At 36.7% G+C, this 17,528-nt stretch overlaps 2 protein-coding genes across 2 annotated transcripts in view; one reads left to right on the top strand and one right to left on the bottom strand.

Annotated features, from left to right (window-relative positions):
• The window catches only part of LOC306641893 (alpha-1,3-mannosyl-glycoprotein 4-beta-N-acetylglucosaminyltransferase-like protein MGAT4E), a 91,590-nt gene that overhangs the window by 13,006 nt on the left and 61,056 nt on the right, over window positions 1-17,528 (top strand). The window lies entirely within an intron of this gene.
• KDM5B (lysine demethylase 5B) overlaps window positions 1-17,528 on the bottom strand; it is a 73,840-nt gene that overhangs the window by 9,287 nt on the left and 47,025 nt on the right. Inside the window, exons 13-22 of the mRNA XM_079107230.1 lie at window positions 14,875-14,994; window positions 13,673-13,867; window positions 10,304-10,485; window positions 10,012-10,136; window positions 8,448-8,598; window positions 8,191-8,305; window positions 7,164-7,519; window positions 5,931-6,069; window positions 2,468-2,647; window positions 1,779-1,937 (exon numbers count right to left, since the gene is read on the bottom strand). Of these exons, the coding sequence (XP_078963356.1) occupies window positions 1,779-1,937; window positions 2,468-2,647; window positions 5,931-6,069; window positions 7,164-7,519; window positions 8,191-8,305; window positions 8,448-8,598; window positions 10,012-10,136; window positions 10,304-10,485; window positions 13,673-13,867; window positions 14,875-14,994 (1,722 nt within the window). The remainder of the gene's footprint in view (window positions 1-1,778; window positions 1,938-2,467; window positions 2,648-5,930; window positions 6,070-7,163; window positions 7,520-8,190; window positions 8,306-8,447; window positions 8,599-10,011; window positions 10,137-10,303; window positions 10,486-13,672; window positions 13,868-14,874; window positions 14,995-17,528) is intronic.

The following is a 17,528-nucleotide window of genomic DNA, read 5'->3' as shown; positions in this document are numbered from 1 at the left end:
AGTATACCAGGTAACAAACCTGTGACATATTAAAAAAAAAACAAAAACAAAAACAAAAAAACAATCTTTTGTAGATGAGTGCAATGTTCAGTGGTATATATAGGTTATCTAATAACAAGGTGCCCTCCTGTAGCTTAGAAATGAAAAAGCAAAAGACTGACCTGTCAGGATTCTACAGGTATGCACAGGAGGAGGTATTCAACCTGGAGTCCATGGACTAGATGGGCAGAGACTGACTACATGCAAAGTTTCAAACAGACAATGTGCATTTCAGGGAAGAGGGACTATAACTGTCAGTCTTTACAAAAAGGAACCACAGATATTAACAGTGAACTAAAGTAGCTAAGTTAAAAACACCAAAACAGTGCGAAGGTAGCAGAAATATGTAAATATACCCAAAGAATGTGTCAAATATATACATAAACCAATGCAATCCCATATCAATCACAAGTGGTCAGACAGCTACAAAAAAGCAAACAGGAGAAAAGATGCCCTGGCCCAAAGATGAACCCATTTGGTCTAGTTCTAACAGCAGGTTGCATGCTACATAATGTTTTGGTCAACAACAGACTGTATGTATGACAGTGGTCCTAGAAGATTATACTGGCTATTGACACTGTAGCCCTATTAGTTGTAGGGGTACACACTATGATGTTCACACAACAAAACTACCTAATGCCACATTTCCCAGAACTTATCCCATTGTTAAGCAACAGGTAACGTTGTATTTTTACTCTGTAACAGGCCATGCTTCGCGTCATTAAAAACATCCAAATTGGGGCTGGGGCTGGGGCTCAGTGATAGAGCACTTGCCTAACATGTGAGGTGCGAGGCACTGGGTTCAATCCTCAACAACCACATAAAAACAAACAAATTAAAAGTATTATGTCCATCTACAACTAAAAAAAAAAAAATACATTAAGAAAAAAAAAAAAGCATCCAAATCAGGTTGGGGTATAGTTCGATGGTAGAGTACTTACTTAAGCACGTAAGCAGCTCTGGGTTCAATCCCCAGCACCACTAAAAAATAGCTTCCAAATCATGCAGTTATCTTCTTTTATCCTAATACTATTCACTGAAAATTAGTTAGACATTGCCTCATTGTCTTAAAAATGGTATCTTGAATCAAGTTTTACTAAATGCAGGTCAGACTCAGATAAGTATCCAGTAACCTTTTTAAGTGTATTTCCTACAATAAATTAAGTTGGCATCACAGTTTCACATACCTATTAATTTTGATATCCTTAGTCAGCATTTCTGGATCAACCCACAGGCATGTTTCTGAGTCAGCAAGACTCAGATTGGGAGGCCTACCCTGAATCTTGTGTACCTTTAGGCATTTTTTTTTCCATTTATTTTATTTATTAATTTAGCAGTGCTGGGCACTTCAAACCCAGGGTGTTGTGAATGCCAGACAAGCACTATACCACTAAACTAATTCCCCCATCCCTGACATCTTTCTGTTTTGGTTGAGTTTTTTTAATGATGTTGTTTTGTTTTTTGAGGCAGTCTATGTGGCCAAGTCTGGTCTCAAACTTGCAACCCTCCTGCCTCAGCCTCCTAAGTAGTTGAGATTATAGATATGTGCTATCATGCCAGGTATCCTGGGATTTTTCATTTCAGTCTTTTACACATGACAATTTCAAAAGTCTTTTTAATAAGATTGAGCACTTTATCCTACTTGCCTTCCCAATATATCTGTATATCTGTACATTTGAAAGGGTTAAACATTATCTTTTCCAACAACGAAGGAGAAGGAAAAAAACCCTACTACGCACAGCTGAAGCAGTCTCTTTGCTTTCCGTTAAAGCCCTCTCCAGGTCACTCAAACTCTCTAATTTGGTGCTTTTCTTCTTCCCACTTGGCAAGGGCTCCTTTAACTTTCTCTGCTTCCTTTTCAATCCCAAAAGGCCAATATCACATCGAGGACACAGCACCTAATGTGGGAAAAAACGCAAACATCAGCAAAATGGATTTCAGATAAAGCCAAATGAAAGACTGGTCTATTAAAAAAAGGAAAGAAGAAGAATGAGGAAAGGACAGAAGGCAGGATTGCTTACAAAATATTTTATTTTGATTCCAGATTCAATTACATAGGCAAAAATGTGAGATATACCAGAGATTCTAAGTGACAATGTATGAGCATCAGATTAGAGAAAATACAACAAAAAAAGTGCAGAAAAAGCACTTTATGAAATAGGTGAGATTATTCATTAGGCTTTCTAAATTCAGTAATGAAATATAACTACGAGTGCAATGTCAACACAGATAGAGGAATTTATGTGAAAAAATGTTCTTTAGACACTGAATGCTACTCTAAAAGGTATCCAAAAAAATTTAAAGATTGCTAAAAACAACTCAGAACACAGATTCATCAGTACTGATGTCACTTTTGTATATGATGAACTGCATGTTTTATTAAGCTAAGAGATTTAAGTGATTCCAAATAAGCTGGCTGTACACTTACCTCTAAGAGAGAATATGGAGAATTTTCAGTCAAGAATGTATTAGCAGCACATTCTTTCCAAGCCTGAACCTCAGCTACTAGTGATTCCAGTCTTGGCAAAGAATTTAGATGAACTGGGATAGATCGGCCTCTTGTAACAAGTTCTATGAGTGTGTCTAACACTGGCACACGTCCTCCAGCCTATTAAATTAAGAAAAATTACAGCAATTTAGAAAAAAAGAATATTTCTATGTAAAACAAGAAAAGCATAATTCAAATGGTCCATGATCAATGGACCAATTCAAATTACTCTGTGACTTCAACATGTTTAATTTCCAGATGTTCCAATGGAATGTCAGCATGACATACGTTGTGGACCCTTTGTTCTATTTATGTCATTCTAAATTGACTTGTTACATTGGTCCCTATAGATAGTCTGAAAAAAATTCAACAGAAATAAAACCTTATAGTGACTCAAGCCTTTCATATACTGACATATTTTAAAAAACAACAGAACAGTATTTTTCTCTCCAATCCACTCACCAATGATGAATTAAAGTAACCCAGAATAAATTATTCAGGAAACTAAAATCTGAGTTGAGAAAGCCCAGTGGTTCTTAAACTTTAGCATGCATAAGAATCATCTGGAAAGCTTGTTTAAACACAGTTTCCTGGGTCCCATCCCCAGACATTCTGATTCAGTAGGTGAGGGAAGGGTCCATGAATTTGCATTTCTAACAAGTTCCCAGGTGATGCTGCTGCTGCTGGTGGTGCTAATGCTGCTGGTCCAGGAACCACAATTTGAGAATGATAGAGCCAAACTGGAAGAAGAATAAAAGCATTAGGTTATGGGGGATGAAGTGCACCAGCGTTGCTCTAATACAATAGTAAAACTTAGCATCACTAATGGGTAGTCTTCCAGATATATCATCTCACATATGAACGTATTCTAGTTAAACATATTTAACTTGAATCCAGCAAGGCTTTGAAACTACCTCCAACTGTAGGAAATACAGAAGACAGAACACACCATAAATAATCTCTTAACCAGGGCTGGGGATATAGCTCAGTTGGTAGAGTGCTTGCCTCACAAGCACGAGGCCCGGCGTTCAATCCCCAGTATCGCAAAAAAAAAAAAAAAAAAAAAATTAACCAGACAAATCCAGAATGTGGAGCATACCACAGGAAAATTACACTGGACAGTGAAATGGAGAAAAAAATGGGGTAGGGAGAACTGCACAATTTAAAAGAAACATATATACCAATTAGGAGCAATGGATTAGACAAACAACCCTAAAAGATAATTCTAGGACAAAAGGGAAAACTGGGCAGATGGATGTTTCATGGTCTTTCATATTTATTCTTACAGAAATAAATCTGCCAGGACATAAATGTTCTGATGAATATTTAAAATAAAAGCATTTACTCATGAGTTACATGTTATTCCTATGACTTTTATTTAGAAGTAGATGGAGTGGCTGGGGGCAGTAGTGCATGCCTACAATCCCAGCAGCTCCAGAGGCTGGAATGGGAGGATCACAAGTTCAAAGCCAGCCTCAACAACTTAGTGAGACCCTTATCTCTAAATAAAATACAAAAAAGGCTGAGGATGTGGCTCAGTAGTTAAGCACCCTTGGGTGCAAGCCCCTGTCCCCCACCAAAAAAAGTATATAGAGTGCTTCCTACATGAAAAGAAGAATACTCAATAACATTTTAAAATAAATACTCTAACTATCAAGGGTAGTGCTTCCCTGTCATTAGTCAAATCTACATGATATAAGAAAAGATTAGGCTATTTTTTTCAGGAAAGGACCAAAATTTGCTTTTTGGCCTTAAGGGCACTGTACAAACAAATGAATGCAATAAACCTATACAGAAGCATGTCCTTGCTTTCTGATTTCAAAAGCTAGCCTCTCCTTATTGCATGACCTCACCCTTCTGGTTGCTACCAATTGCTGAGTGAAAAGGGGGTCATGACCATAACTAATTACTAAGCATCAACAACTATTGAGCAGAGCCTGCAACTAAAACTCCATGTATGTTTACATGTATGTAAAATACTTTATCTTGCTACGGTTACCTTTTAATTACATAATTTCCCTCAAACAACTTATCTTCTTTTAAGTCCTATTAACTAGAATGGACACCCAGATATTTTGTTGCAAACATTTGTCTAGAAATGTCCCATTTGGTTATTTCTTATTAACAAGTGGTCAATTAGCATCATTTAAAATTACACACACACACACACACAATTACACAAATATTCAGAAAACCAGATAGTGTTTTATTCCTAGAATTTTAAAAAGTTAACAAAAGAAAACTTGAGGCGCTTTTCTTTTTTCCTCAGTAGGTTCATAAATCTATTTATAATAATTACAGAGATAAAAGGAGACACCCATGTCCCCCACAAACCATTTTTCAATTAAGTTATCCAGCTAAAAATTGGGTAAACCATAGAAGGCATTTTTTTCCTGAACCTTACTAATGTTTCAAGTGAATTGGGGTCGGAGTGAAAGGAAACGCAGCAGACAATACTGGGGATTGAACACAGGACCTCAGGCATTCGAGGCAAGGCCTCTACCACTGAGCTACATCCTCAGTCCAAATTAATTCTCTTTTTTAAACATATGCAAGTCAATAACATCTAGGTAAAGGGCAACAAATACTTGATGATAATTACTTTTTGGATATAACTTCAAAATCAATTTCTGTTTTTTTTTTTTTTTTTTTTCCTTCTTTTTTTTTGGGTAAGGTTGAGAGTATAAAGGCAACCATAAACCATCAAAGAGTAAAAACCACACCTTCTCTCAACAACTTCATTTTTAGTTTTTTTTTTCTTGATCTGCAATCAAGTAGTATTCAAGTTTGCTAAGAAAGACTACAAAAGCCCCAGAAAGAGTTGGTTGAACTGTCTATGCTTAACATATTTGAGCCAATGGTCAGGATAATAACTGTTAAGTATATCCAAAAGGCTGAAAGGAATTAGTAATCGGGTCAACTCTAAAAACAATGAATCTGAGCAGTGCATCCTTTTGTCAATTATTAGCTGGGAGCCATGGTACATGCCTATAATCCTGTAATCCCAGTGACTCAGGATGCTGATCCCAAGCTCAAAGCCAGCCTCAGCAACTTAGCAAGGGCCTAAACAAATGAATGAGACCCTAACTCAAAATAAACATTAAAAGGGTTGGGGATGTGGCTCAGTGGTTAAGCACCTTTGGGTTCAATCCCCTGTACCAAAAAAAAAAATCCTAATGTAATTTTTATTACCCCCAAGTAGGACTGCCTACCACTAATTGAAGATTCTATTCTATTTCAAGAATCTCTAGTACTAAAAAACAAAACACAAAAACAAGACAAACACACACACACCAAAAAACAAACAAACAAACAAACACCAAAAAGCACTTGTCAATTATTGTTCTTCATAGATGCACTTACAAATCTGGGACATTTTCTTTGGTTTTGTTTTTAAACCAACCTGTAGGGCCTCTACATCCTGAAGCCAGTCTCTGGCTTTTTGCACTGAATCTTTCAGGGCTGCACCATTGGGCAGATATGCGGGGATCTCCTCGATCTCCTTTACTGCTGTAGCAAGGCTGCTCAACGAATGCCGTGGTCTACATAAATGAAACGAGAAGACTTCTCAGCACTTTACATGAAGTTCAGTTTCCTTACGGTTACCAAAATAGCTAGAAAACTCATTTCAAAAGAAATTCAGTATAGTCAATAAATCTTTGCAAATGGCACTGGTTATTGGATATCAAATTAATTTCCAATAGCTGTATAAACACAAATAGGATTAAAAAGCAAGTGTCTCAGTGAAGCATTTAAGTTCTACTTACTTGGACCTACCTGATCTTATGCTGATATAACCCCAAACTTCCATTTGCACAAGGTAAACAACTTATTGACAGATATCTCTTCTATGTTAAACTATCAAAACTCATATAGTTATACTAAGGACAAATTAAAACTATACATGATATTAACTCACCCAAAGCAGAGTACCAAAAAGTTTCCTCTGCTCAAGGAACAGTATTTTAAGATTACAAAAGAATGTCTATAAACCAAATATTTTTAATGCTTTACTTTGTCAAGAGGACCAACAAAGATCTATCAGAAAGCAAGAGTAGGAAGAAGCTTCATTCTCTCTTCTCCCCTCAGATGGTTAGCATGTGTCCAATCTAAACATCTCAAAAACAGATAAAAGTAAACTGATTTACTAAAGCAACAGCACAAATGTACAGTCCTGTTTCTATAAAAAGCTGCATTAACTTTACAGAATAGTACATGTTAACTCTCAGTCATTTCTCTTAAGACTTCCTGGCACCTGGGGCTGGGGTTGCAGCTCAGTGGTGGAGGGCTTGCCTAGCACATGTGAGGCACTGGGTTCCAGTCTCAGCATCATAAGAAAATAAATAAACTTAAAAAAAAAAACAACAACAAAAAAAAACCAACAACTTCCTGACACCTTGTTTATTAACAGTTCCACCCATTTGTAAACTTTTTCTTCCAAATAAGAAAAAAATTAATATTCTTTACCCAAGTTTCAAAGTAGGCCCAAATATCTAAGCTATTTCCACGAGTATTCTATATGCATAATTGTAGCAACTGAACATTTGCAAAGTGCCAACCCACTATGCTCTCTATGCTCTAAAATGTACTTATTGTCCAACCTTCCCCAGGAGAGGGACAGGGGTTTGTTTTTTACCTGGCCTTGAGAAGACTCTTGGCTTTGTCATCCCAGTGCTCTGACACTGTCAGCAGTTCTTGCAGCCGGGCCATAGCTTTCTCCACTGCCGAATATGGGGCCAGCCCCACTCCCAGGTCTATGAGACGTCTCATATCATCTAAAGTAAGGGAGCTGGGGTCTAGACAAGCTTGCTGCACTTCTTCAAGCCAACGGGCCTGCTCCAAGCGAATCCGCATCTCAGCAAGCTGTGGAAGTTCAACATCAAATTCAAAGCTGACATCTAACAAGTCTTGTAACTCAGTAGCACTAGGCATTTCCTCAGAGAGTAGTTTCTGGCTGTGCTGTTGGAAATCTTCTACACGGTTCAAGAGATCCTAAAAGAAAAAACACAAAAAACAAATTGTACTCGTTGCAAATGTAACAAATTGTAAGTTGCACATCAAAATAGTAATTTCAAAGACAGGTGTGGTGGTGCACACCTATAACCCAGCAAACTGGGAGGAGAATCCCAAGTTCCAGGCCAGCCTCAGCAACTCAGCAAGGTCCTAAGCAACTAAGACCCTGCCTAAAAATAAAAAAAGAGTAAGGGTCAGGGATATGTCTTGGTGGTTAAGTGCCCTTGGGTTCAACTGCCAGTACCAAATAAACAAATAAGAAATTCTAAGAATTTTGGATTCTTTCAGACTTAGAATCTTTCACATTCAATGTGATCCTCTAACCATCCCTACTTGATTTTAGTAAGAATATGGGTAAATGAGGCAACTACATAAGCCAACTGACAGCTAAAAAAAGAGACTATGTAAAAAAAGACCTCACACCAACTTTAAGAACTAGCTGATGGTCACTTTCAACTTCCAATTTTATCTGTCTTCTATGGACATATTATAATTTATTTTTGCACACACATTTTTAATGCATGTATTAAAATGTATCTGAATATAAATGTGCAAAAGTAACCATGAAGAAGACTACTTAATAATGTAAGTAGAGTTTGTTTACAGAACACAGGATCACAAATGTACTCCCACACATCCTCTGTGGCTACCTTTAGCAGTGGTGTTTGACTCAGGACACATGGAAGAGCATACAACTGTGTTACAAACTGTCGAAGTTCATTCACCGTCAACTGATTTTGTGACTTTCCTCCACCAGATCGATATCTACAAAACAAGAGTCCAAGGAAGCTATGTGAGAACCTTATTCATTACTCACAGGTTCCAATGTCAAAGGAATCTGGGACAGAAGGAAAAATCAGTTACAACAGGTTTCAAAGTTTAGCTGACAAAAATCAGAAGTACATACCTAGTTTGCCTTTTGCCATTAAGCAACTGCTGGGCAACAGAGGCACACTTTTCTGCGTCTTGTGTGACTAAGCGAAGGTGACGTAAAAGATCATTATCTGGGAATTTCTTCATTTCTGATTCTTCAATTAAAGACTTAAAGCTAACAAGACCTAGGAATAAAGAAAAAAGTCACCTTTTTTATAATCATTATGTTTATTACTACTGTCATAAAATTGAGAGGGGGAGACTGCTTTTATCAACTCGTATCTATAAACGTAACTTTAATACTATTGCAATGGTCATGGATAAATTTGTTCAGGGGTTAGAGTTGTGTGTGGCTCAGGAGTAGAGCACTTGCCTGGCTTGTGTGAGGCCCTGGGTTCGATACTCACCACCACATATAAATAAATTAAAAGAGAGAGAGAGAAAGAGAGAGAGAGAGAGAGAGAACTGACTAGTCTGACTAGTCAATTCTTTAAAATAAATAAATCTGTTTATTTGAAGTGCACATGGTGGCACATTTCTGTAATCCCAGTGACTTGAGAAGCTGAGTCAGGAAGGCTGCAAGTTCAAGACAAGCCTCAGCAATTTATTGAGGTCCTAAGTAACTTAGTGAGACCCTGTCTCAAAATAAAACATAAAAAAGGGGGCTAGAGATGTGGTTCAGTGGTTAAGTGCCCCCGGGCTCAATCCCCAGTACCAAAAATTAAAAATTAATATAAATTTGTTCATTTGACTTGAGGGGTAGGGGGCAGCTGGGCGATAAGATTGACTGGGGTGGGAGATGCAGGAGGTACTGGGGATTGAACGCACAGGCACTTTAAACACTGAGCCATATCCCCAGCCCTTTGATTGCTTAAGTTGCTTAGGGCCTCACTAAGTCATCAAGGCTGGCCCCAAACTTGTGATACTCCTGCCTCAGCCTCCCAAGTTGCAGGAATTATAGGCATGCACCACAACACCTGGCTGAACAAGATTAATGTTAAACAACTGCCTAGAATTAATCTTCAATATGAAAATGTTAAGATTTGTTCAGGGTGGTGCACACCTGTAATCCCAGCAACTCAGGAGACTGAGGCAGGAGAATATAAGTTCAAGGTCAGCCTGGGTTAGTTAGCAATACCCTGTCTCAAAGGAAGAAAATAAAAGGGATGGGGATACGGCTCAGTGCTAAAGTGCCTCTAGCTTCAATTCCCAATACCACACACACACACACACAAAATAAATAAATAAAATTAACAAACACATGAATAAATAAAAGCTTTCCTAAGGTTCTGTATGAAACGTAAAATGTTCTCATCTCTGAGAAAAGAGGTATAAAAGATTATTATTTCCTAACAACATGGTTCGTTCTTGCACAATTCATATATCAAGTCGAGACTTTGATGTAAGGGCATCTGCTTTATTCACTCTTGGTTTTAAAACTTTTACCAATGCTCTAGAAACCTAGCTGGACAAAGATGGTAAATCAAGGATGACTTCAGGCTCTTTAAAGTCATCTGTTCTGTTGATAACTTTAAGTTGGCTGCATCACATCAGCCCCAATTTGCTATTCAGCAAGCCCCACTTTCTGTACCACATACTTTTCTTCTTGTTGATCTTTGCCTCCAAAGCTTCATTCACATTCAAGGCCCATTCATTGTAAGATTCTGCTCGAAGCTTCAATGCATTCATCATGGGGTAGAGATCATCCAGAGTGTATCGGTAACTGGAAAGAGAATACCAGACAGCTTTGAGACACATGGCTCTGGAGAAAACTAAATGTTTTATACTTAACATTTCAGCCCTAGAACAAGGAGGTCACTGAGCTTTTAGTAAAGATTCCATGCTTTCCATGGGGGGTGAGGGGGGGTGGGAATCATTCTTCTTACTTACCGCAGTTTATATTTATAAGGAGAACAGGAACACAATTCCTTTACATGATGCAAGCAAACAAGCAGGCCAGGTTTACAAGAGCAGGAGATGGCAGACATGAAGCACGTTGTTTTGCATTTTATACACTGTCGCTCATCATCTGGCAACAACTCAAAATCCATTCTCTCTGAATCAATTACTCCCTAGAATAAAGTGCAATTTAGAGACTTTTAAAGGACAATATAATCTACCAGCCCCCAAGACAAAAGGAAAAAAAAATCAACAATAAAAGTCTTATCAAAATATAGATGCGGACTTAAAATGTGTGGAATACATGACATGACCTTCGCTTTTCTAAGGAGAACACCTTTTTGGATAAGGTAAGGTCTTACGTTTGGCTATTTTGATCTAAGTATGAAAACAGCTAGTATGACTGTAATGCTGAGGTCAGATGCTTATCCTACTTTAAATTGGCAGTATCCACATCTTCATCAAAGATGGGAGGCAAAAGAAATAAGTATGCTTTCTACTTCTGAGAAAAATCCTACACAGGGCTTCAGAGTGATATTCCTGAACAATCTATAAAAAATAAAAATAAAAGGGCAAGTAGGAAAGATAATCATGTAGAAATTGTTTACTGACTGGTTTCTTAAGACTTTTATAGAAAAAGTGATCTGAAATAATATCATTATCTCATGAGGTGATAAAATGTGTGCAACAGGAGAGACTGAAGTTATAATAAAGCATTTCCTGGGGCTGGAGTTGTAGCTCAGTGGTTGAGTGCTTGCCTAGCACATGTGAGACCCTGAGTTTGATCTTCAGCATCACATAAAAATAAATAGATAAAATAAAGGTATTGTGTCCATGTACAACTAAAAATATATTTTAAAAAAAAGTATTTCCTAAGTCAAAGACTATCAAGAAAAAATAAAGTCTTAAACCAGTGAACTTCACCTATATTCTACACCACCCAACTAGAAAGCCCTTGTGGGATGTGTCTTTTGCCACTCAAAGCCAAAACTCTACCACCTTTTCTCCTTATCTGCTTCTGGGTCCAAATCCAACTTGGAAATGCCAGTCCTGATTAGGTCAATTTATGAGCTTTCTGTCTTATTTTAACCTTTTGACTATTTCACTTCTAACAAATATATTGACCAACAAAAAACAAGGAGAGTAAGGAAAATGCTAATTAATGGATTTTTTTTTAATCTGTAATTTTTTGTTTTAAATCTGTAATTGAGGATGTCAGGGGATGGAGAGACAGTTGAAATTTTTGTTTAAAATGAGATTAGCTACAATTACCTTGTTACATCACTTAAACCCTCTGGGTATGTGTTTTCCCCAACTATAAAATGTCAGGGGAAGGTGGAAATTCTGCTATTAATCCATAATGGGGCTTCGGAGAGTCAACATTTCAGTATATACCCAAAAAAGCACATTTTTAAAACAATTGAGACTCTATTTGCAGATATGATTGTCCCAAAAAATTTTATTTTTAAAATTTTATTTTATTTTAAAAAATTTTATTTTAAAATTTTAGTTTTATCCATTAAAAACTACTAGAAATTGAGTTTAGTGAAGTCACAGAATATAATTAAAATAGTCAGTTGTATTTCTACATATTAGCAATAAACAATTAGAATTAAAAAACTTCAAAGTACCACTTACTATAATGCCAAAAAAGAGAAACACATAACTATACCATGTTGAAGGACTGAAAGACTTGATTTTGTTAAAAGTATTAATTATCCACAAACTATTCACAGGTTTAATATAGTCCCAATCAAAATCCTAATGCTTTGTTTTGGTAGAAATCAATAAGCTGATTCTAAAATTTATACGGAAAAGCAAAGGAAATAAAAGAGACAAAACTATTTTTAAAATAAAGAACAAAGTTGTAACCAGGCAAGATGGTGTACACTTGTAATACCAGAAACTTGGGAGGTTGGTAAAGTAGTGATACACATCACTAGATTTTAAAACTTCTTAGAAAATTACAATAATGAAGATCATATGGTGGCATCAATAAGATAGATGTACACATATATGAACTGATCTTCAACCAATATGCCAAGGCAATTCAATGGACAGAGATAGTGTTTCAAAATATGATACTGGAAAAACTAGGCATCCACATGAAAAAAAATTAATTCTGACCTTATCACACAAACAAAAATTACTTAAAATGGATCAAGTAAATGTAAGTCTTAAAACTATAAGATTCAGAGTGCTTGCCTTGCAAGCACAAGACCCTGGGTTCAATCTCCAGTACCGCCAGAAAAAAAAAAAAAAAAAAAAAACCTATAAGATTCTAGCCAGGAGTGGTGGCACATGCTTATAATCCCAGTTACTCAGAAGACTGAGACAGGAGGATCTCAAGTTCAATTTAGCCCCAGGAATTTAGCAAGGCCCTCAGCAACTTAGTAAGACCTTGTCTTAGGGAAAAAAGTATTGGGGATGTAGCAAGATTTTTATTTTTTTAAGTAGGACCCACATCCCCTTACCCCAAATGATCTTACAAATGGAAGAAACTTTTCAATAAAACGGATTTCATCAAAATGAAAAACTTCTGCTCTGTGAAAGTGCTAGGAGAATCAAAGATAAACCAGACCAGAAGGAAGTATTAGAACACTTATCTGATAAAGGATTGGTATCCAGAAAAAATAAAGCACTCTTAGAATAATCTAATCTAATAAATAAAAAGGGTCAAACATGAGCTGGGGTTCAGTAGAGCCTAGCAAATGGGAGGCACTGGGTTCGATCCTCAGCACCACATAAAAATAAATGAACAAGGGCTGGGGTTGTAGCTCAATGGTAGAGCACTTGCCCAGCATGTGTGAAAGCAGTGGGTTCGATCCTCACCACCACAAAAAGTAACTAAAGTAAGTAAACGTATTTTGTAAAATAAATAAATAAAACAAGATGAAAGGTACTGTGTCCACGTACAACTAAAAATAATTTTTAAAAAAGGTGGCAAACAAATGGAGGAAGGATGGATTGTGTAGAAGAAAAAGAGGGATGGGGAGGGGTTGGGGGGAAAAGGAAAGATAATAGAACAAGACAAACATCATTACCCTATATACATGTATGATTACACAAATGGTATGACTTTACTTTGTGTACAACCAGAGAAATGAAAGTTGTACCCCATTTGTACATAATGAATCAAAATAATAAAAAAAGGGAGGGGGACATAAAGATAGAAAATACAGGGCAAATAAGTCCACAGTAAGACTGGCAATGTAAACGAAAACAAAAATAAGATATTACTATACATCTACTAGAATGGCCTTCAAGGAAATTAAATACACTAAGACTTCTTAAAATGTCATTAAAGTGTGCAGGAACTTTAATAAGTTATATATGCAAGTAGATGACCAGAAACCTTACCAATTTACGAACAGTCTCCCTTAAAGCTTTCTCATCCTCAATCATAATGGCCATGTCTTTCTGAACAGTTGAAGCCACTACAACATCTAGTACATCAGCCTTGGAAGCCATCTTACATATCATCTCATCATGGGAAAATACACAGTAACGGTGTAGCAAGCGATAATGCTCCACACACTGTCGGCCTAATGGAAGCTGTGTCCAAAAACAGAAGGAGATTTATGACATTCGTCTTCTATTCTCCAAAACTACTAACTTGTACTATCAAATTATCAAGTATCACATTCTGGGTTAAAACATTTATCAACTCCAAAACCAGACTAAGATACCCAGACTATGCCCAGACCTTATTTATCTTTGTATCTCAAAGATCTGGCATATTTGGTACCTTAGTTGAAAATATCACCAATGAAGTAGTGTGTATAATACTGTGGAATCTAATTGAAAATATGAATTCACACATTTTCTAAAACACCTGTGCTGAACTGGTACATTCAAGGCACTTCCAGGAGTAACAGTACTCCAGAAACTACATAATGGAAAGTAAGTATGGATCCAGCTACTACTATTAGTCAGAAACGCACTGTAACAAAGTTACAATTCATTAGATTTAACACCATACATACTTTAAATCTGGACAGTTCTTTTCAGGCAAATGAAAAACACCAATGTAAAAATTCAACTTTATAACTAAAGGAAACAAAATTGCAATAATGTGGATAATTTAAGCCAGTGTGGACAAAGTTTCAGACTACAATTGTTACCAGTTTGCAATGAGATTTTGGCCAGAATATAAATCAACAGCCTCCTTTCTTCATTTAAGCCAGGCTACTGGAAAGGCTAAGGAAGGTCATTTGAGTCCAGGAGCTTGAGGTGAGCCTGGGCAAAATAGCTAAGCCCCATCTCAAAAGAATAACAATTAAAAAAATAAATAAATAAATAAAAGTTACAAAAACAACATCAACAAAAAAAGCGTTGCTACAAAAGAAAGAGAGTCAGCTGAACTAATAATGTACTTATTATTACACATGCTTGATTTATGATGTGGTACAACAGTCTTCTCTCACTGTGACCTGGAAAACAATTTGCAGACTATCCAGCTGAACATCAATGGATTAAAGTAACAATACACATGGCAGATTTGAAAGCATTATATACCATTTCCACAACTAGAAAAAGCTCACTAATTTGAAATTACATACCCAATCAACAGTGCAGAAGTTAACAGCCTCAGCAAAATTAAACCCTTGGTTAAAACCACTGTGGTAGGCTCTTGGAAATGTAATCACAAACTCCCCAGCACACTGATTCGTTCGATAAACCTAAAAAGACAGACATTGGATATTTTTGAAGTTCTTAGTTACATTCTTACCAAAGATAATTTGGACATAAATTATTAGGTGATTCTCCAAAACATGAATCTTTCTGCCAAATAAAACTAAGCAAAAAAAAAGCCACCTAATTTCTGCCATAAGATGGAGTACTACCCAGACTACTTAATCTGAACAAAAAATATGGCTTATAAGTACAAAAATTTGACCACATCCAGGATCAAGACACATTTTTTCTAAATACAGCTACCATCAAGAATATCTTGCTGGATGTGATGGAGCACACCTATAATCTCAGCAACTCAGGAGGCTGAGGCAGAATGATCACGGATTCAAGGACAGACTCTGCAACATAGCAAGGCAAGCAAATTAGCAAGATCCTGTCTCAAAATAATAAAAAGGGCTGGGGATGTGGCTCAGTGGTTAAGCAACTCTGGTATCGAAAGAGGAAAAAAAAAGAATATCCTAATATAATTTCATTACCCCCAAAGCAGGATTGCCTACCACCAACTGAAGATTCTATTTTAAGAATCTCAACATATGAGCTCTCCCCGATTTGGATCTCAAATTTACCTCCCATCATTCCACTCTTTGGATTAACCTCACCCCAAAAGCACCTGTATTATTCAAGGGACACAACTTTTATATATTGAATTTATATAACAGTATACACCTTTTTAAGCCTCTCTATCTCAACATTACTGGTTGTCCAAAGTGTGATCAAGACTCACAGAGATCAATGGAATCAAAAATTCTAGGGGTGGGGTCCAGACATATGCATGGTAATGAATCTTTCAGTGTTCTCATAAAGGCTGAAGTTTAAAGACTGCCTATCTTGTGAGTGCAATCCTTTCTATCTGAACTACTTCCTTCCTCTCCTACTTTTAGCCAAATATTCAATAAGCAGAAGCTCCAACTCCTACTTCAGATGGCATCTTAATTTATGAGACCTTTCTGATTCTCAACAGTACTAGTAAGATCAGTCTAGTTGACACCATTAACAAATCACACACCCCTTTCCATTATCTACATAAACTCTACCCCATTTTCCCCTTAAGTTGTGAATCCCTAATGCACAAGGAGTTCATTCATTTATTTTTCTTTGCTTGTTTGTTTTGGGTACAGGGGATTAAACCCAGGGGCACTTAACCACTCAGCCCTTTTATTTTTTTAATTTTGAGACAGGGTGTCTTGCTAAATTGCTTAGTGTCTCCCTAAATTGCTGAGGCTGGCTTTGAACTTGAAATCCTACTGTCAGCCTCCTGGGTCACTGGGATTATAAGTGTGAGCCCCTGCACCCAGCTCATTCATCTATTTCTGTAGGTCCAGAATGTAGACTTACATGATTTGCTCAACTACTAAAGAGCCAGAGCCAAGTCTTGCACTGAGCAAGCTACTCTTAACAAATGGGCAAGACCAATCAACATGAGGAAAGGGGGGGAAAAAGTCACTGAGGGCAGTACTGACAATGAAGGTATGGGAGAATTTTGGTATTTACTAGTCATCAGGTATAGCCCATGCATAACTTCTTATCCCTCAATGAAAGATTCTTTCTGTCTATTCCCATTGACTGACTAACCTGTGAACCCAAAAGCATAAAATTTAGGTCACAGCAAGATCAAGAATTCACTTTTGTGGGCTGGGGATATAGCTCAGTTGGTAGAGTGCTTGCCTTGCGAGCACAAGGCCCTGGGTTCAATCCCCAGCACCGCAAAAAAAAAAAAAAAAAAAAAAAAAAAAAAAAAAGAATTCACTTTTAACGCTGTTAATCTATCATCTACCCTTTATTTCTCTAATTAGGATGAACTCCTTCAATTCCACACATCTCAATATAGACTCCCAAAATATCTTCAGAGTATTCCCCAAAAGAAAGAAAGCATATGAACATTACTTCGTGTAACAGCAATGTCCACAGCACCTTCCAGTCAAGACTGGGAGCCCTGAAATCCAAGCTCAAGACCTTGAAGTAAATTTTCACTTAAACTTAACTGGGTGTAGGAGTACAAGATAAATAGGTTCCATCAATTATTTCATTTTGGTTCATCATTCAAAATTAAGATCATATAGATTTCAATATAATTTTTTTTTTCAAATAGGGACAGGATATAAAAGATTCTAACACCAGAGTTCAGATCTACTTGTAACAAAATCTAGTCATTTTCATAGTAAATTAATGATAGACCATTTTTTAAAGTTTTTGTTTTATTGATTATAAGACTGAAGTTATTATCAAAAATTTAGTTTAGAAAGCATAAGTAGTGATGGCTGCATAACCTATGAATATATTAAAACCACTGACTGAACACTGAAAAAAAAATATTACACTTTTTATTTGCAAAGCAAAGCCTTTCAGTTATCTATGTAGTAGCTTGAACAAATTAGTTTTTACGGATCTGAGGGTCTACCCCACTGGGGTAATGCTATACAGTACCTATTTGCAACAAAACAAGCAGCTATTTCTGCTATCAAGTTATCCTATGGAAAATATGTAACCAAATCAACTTTATGAAAAAGTGACAGGGAAA

This window comes from Sciurus vulgaris (genome assembly GCF_902686455.1).
Source record: "Sciurus vulgaris genome assembly, chromosome: 12".
NCBI classification, from domain to species: Eukaryota; Metazoa; Chordata; class Mammalia; order Rodentia; family Sciuridae; genus Sciurus; species Sciurus vulgaris.
The sequence above is the reverse complement of the archived record's forward strand: the minus strand, read 5'-3'. Positions and strand labels throughout refer to the sequence as shown.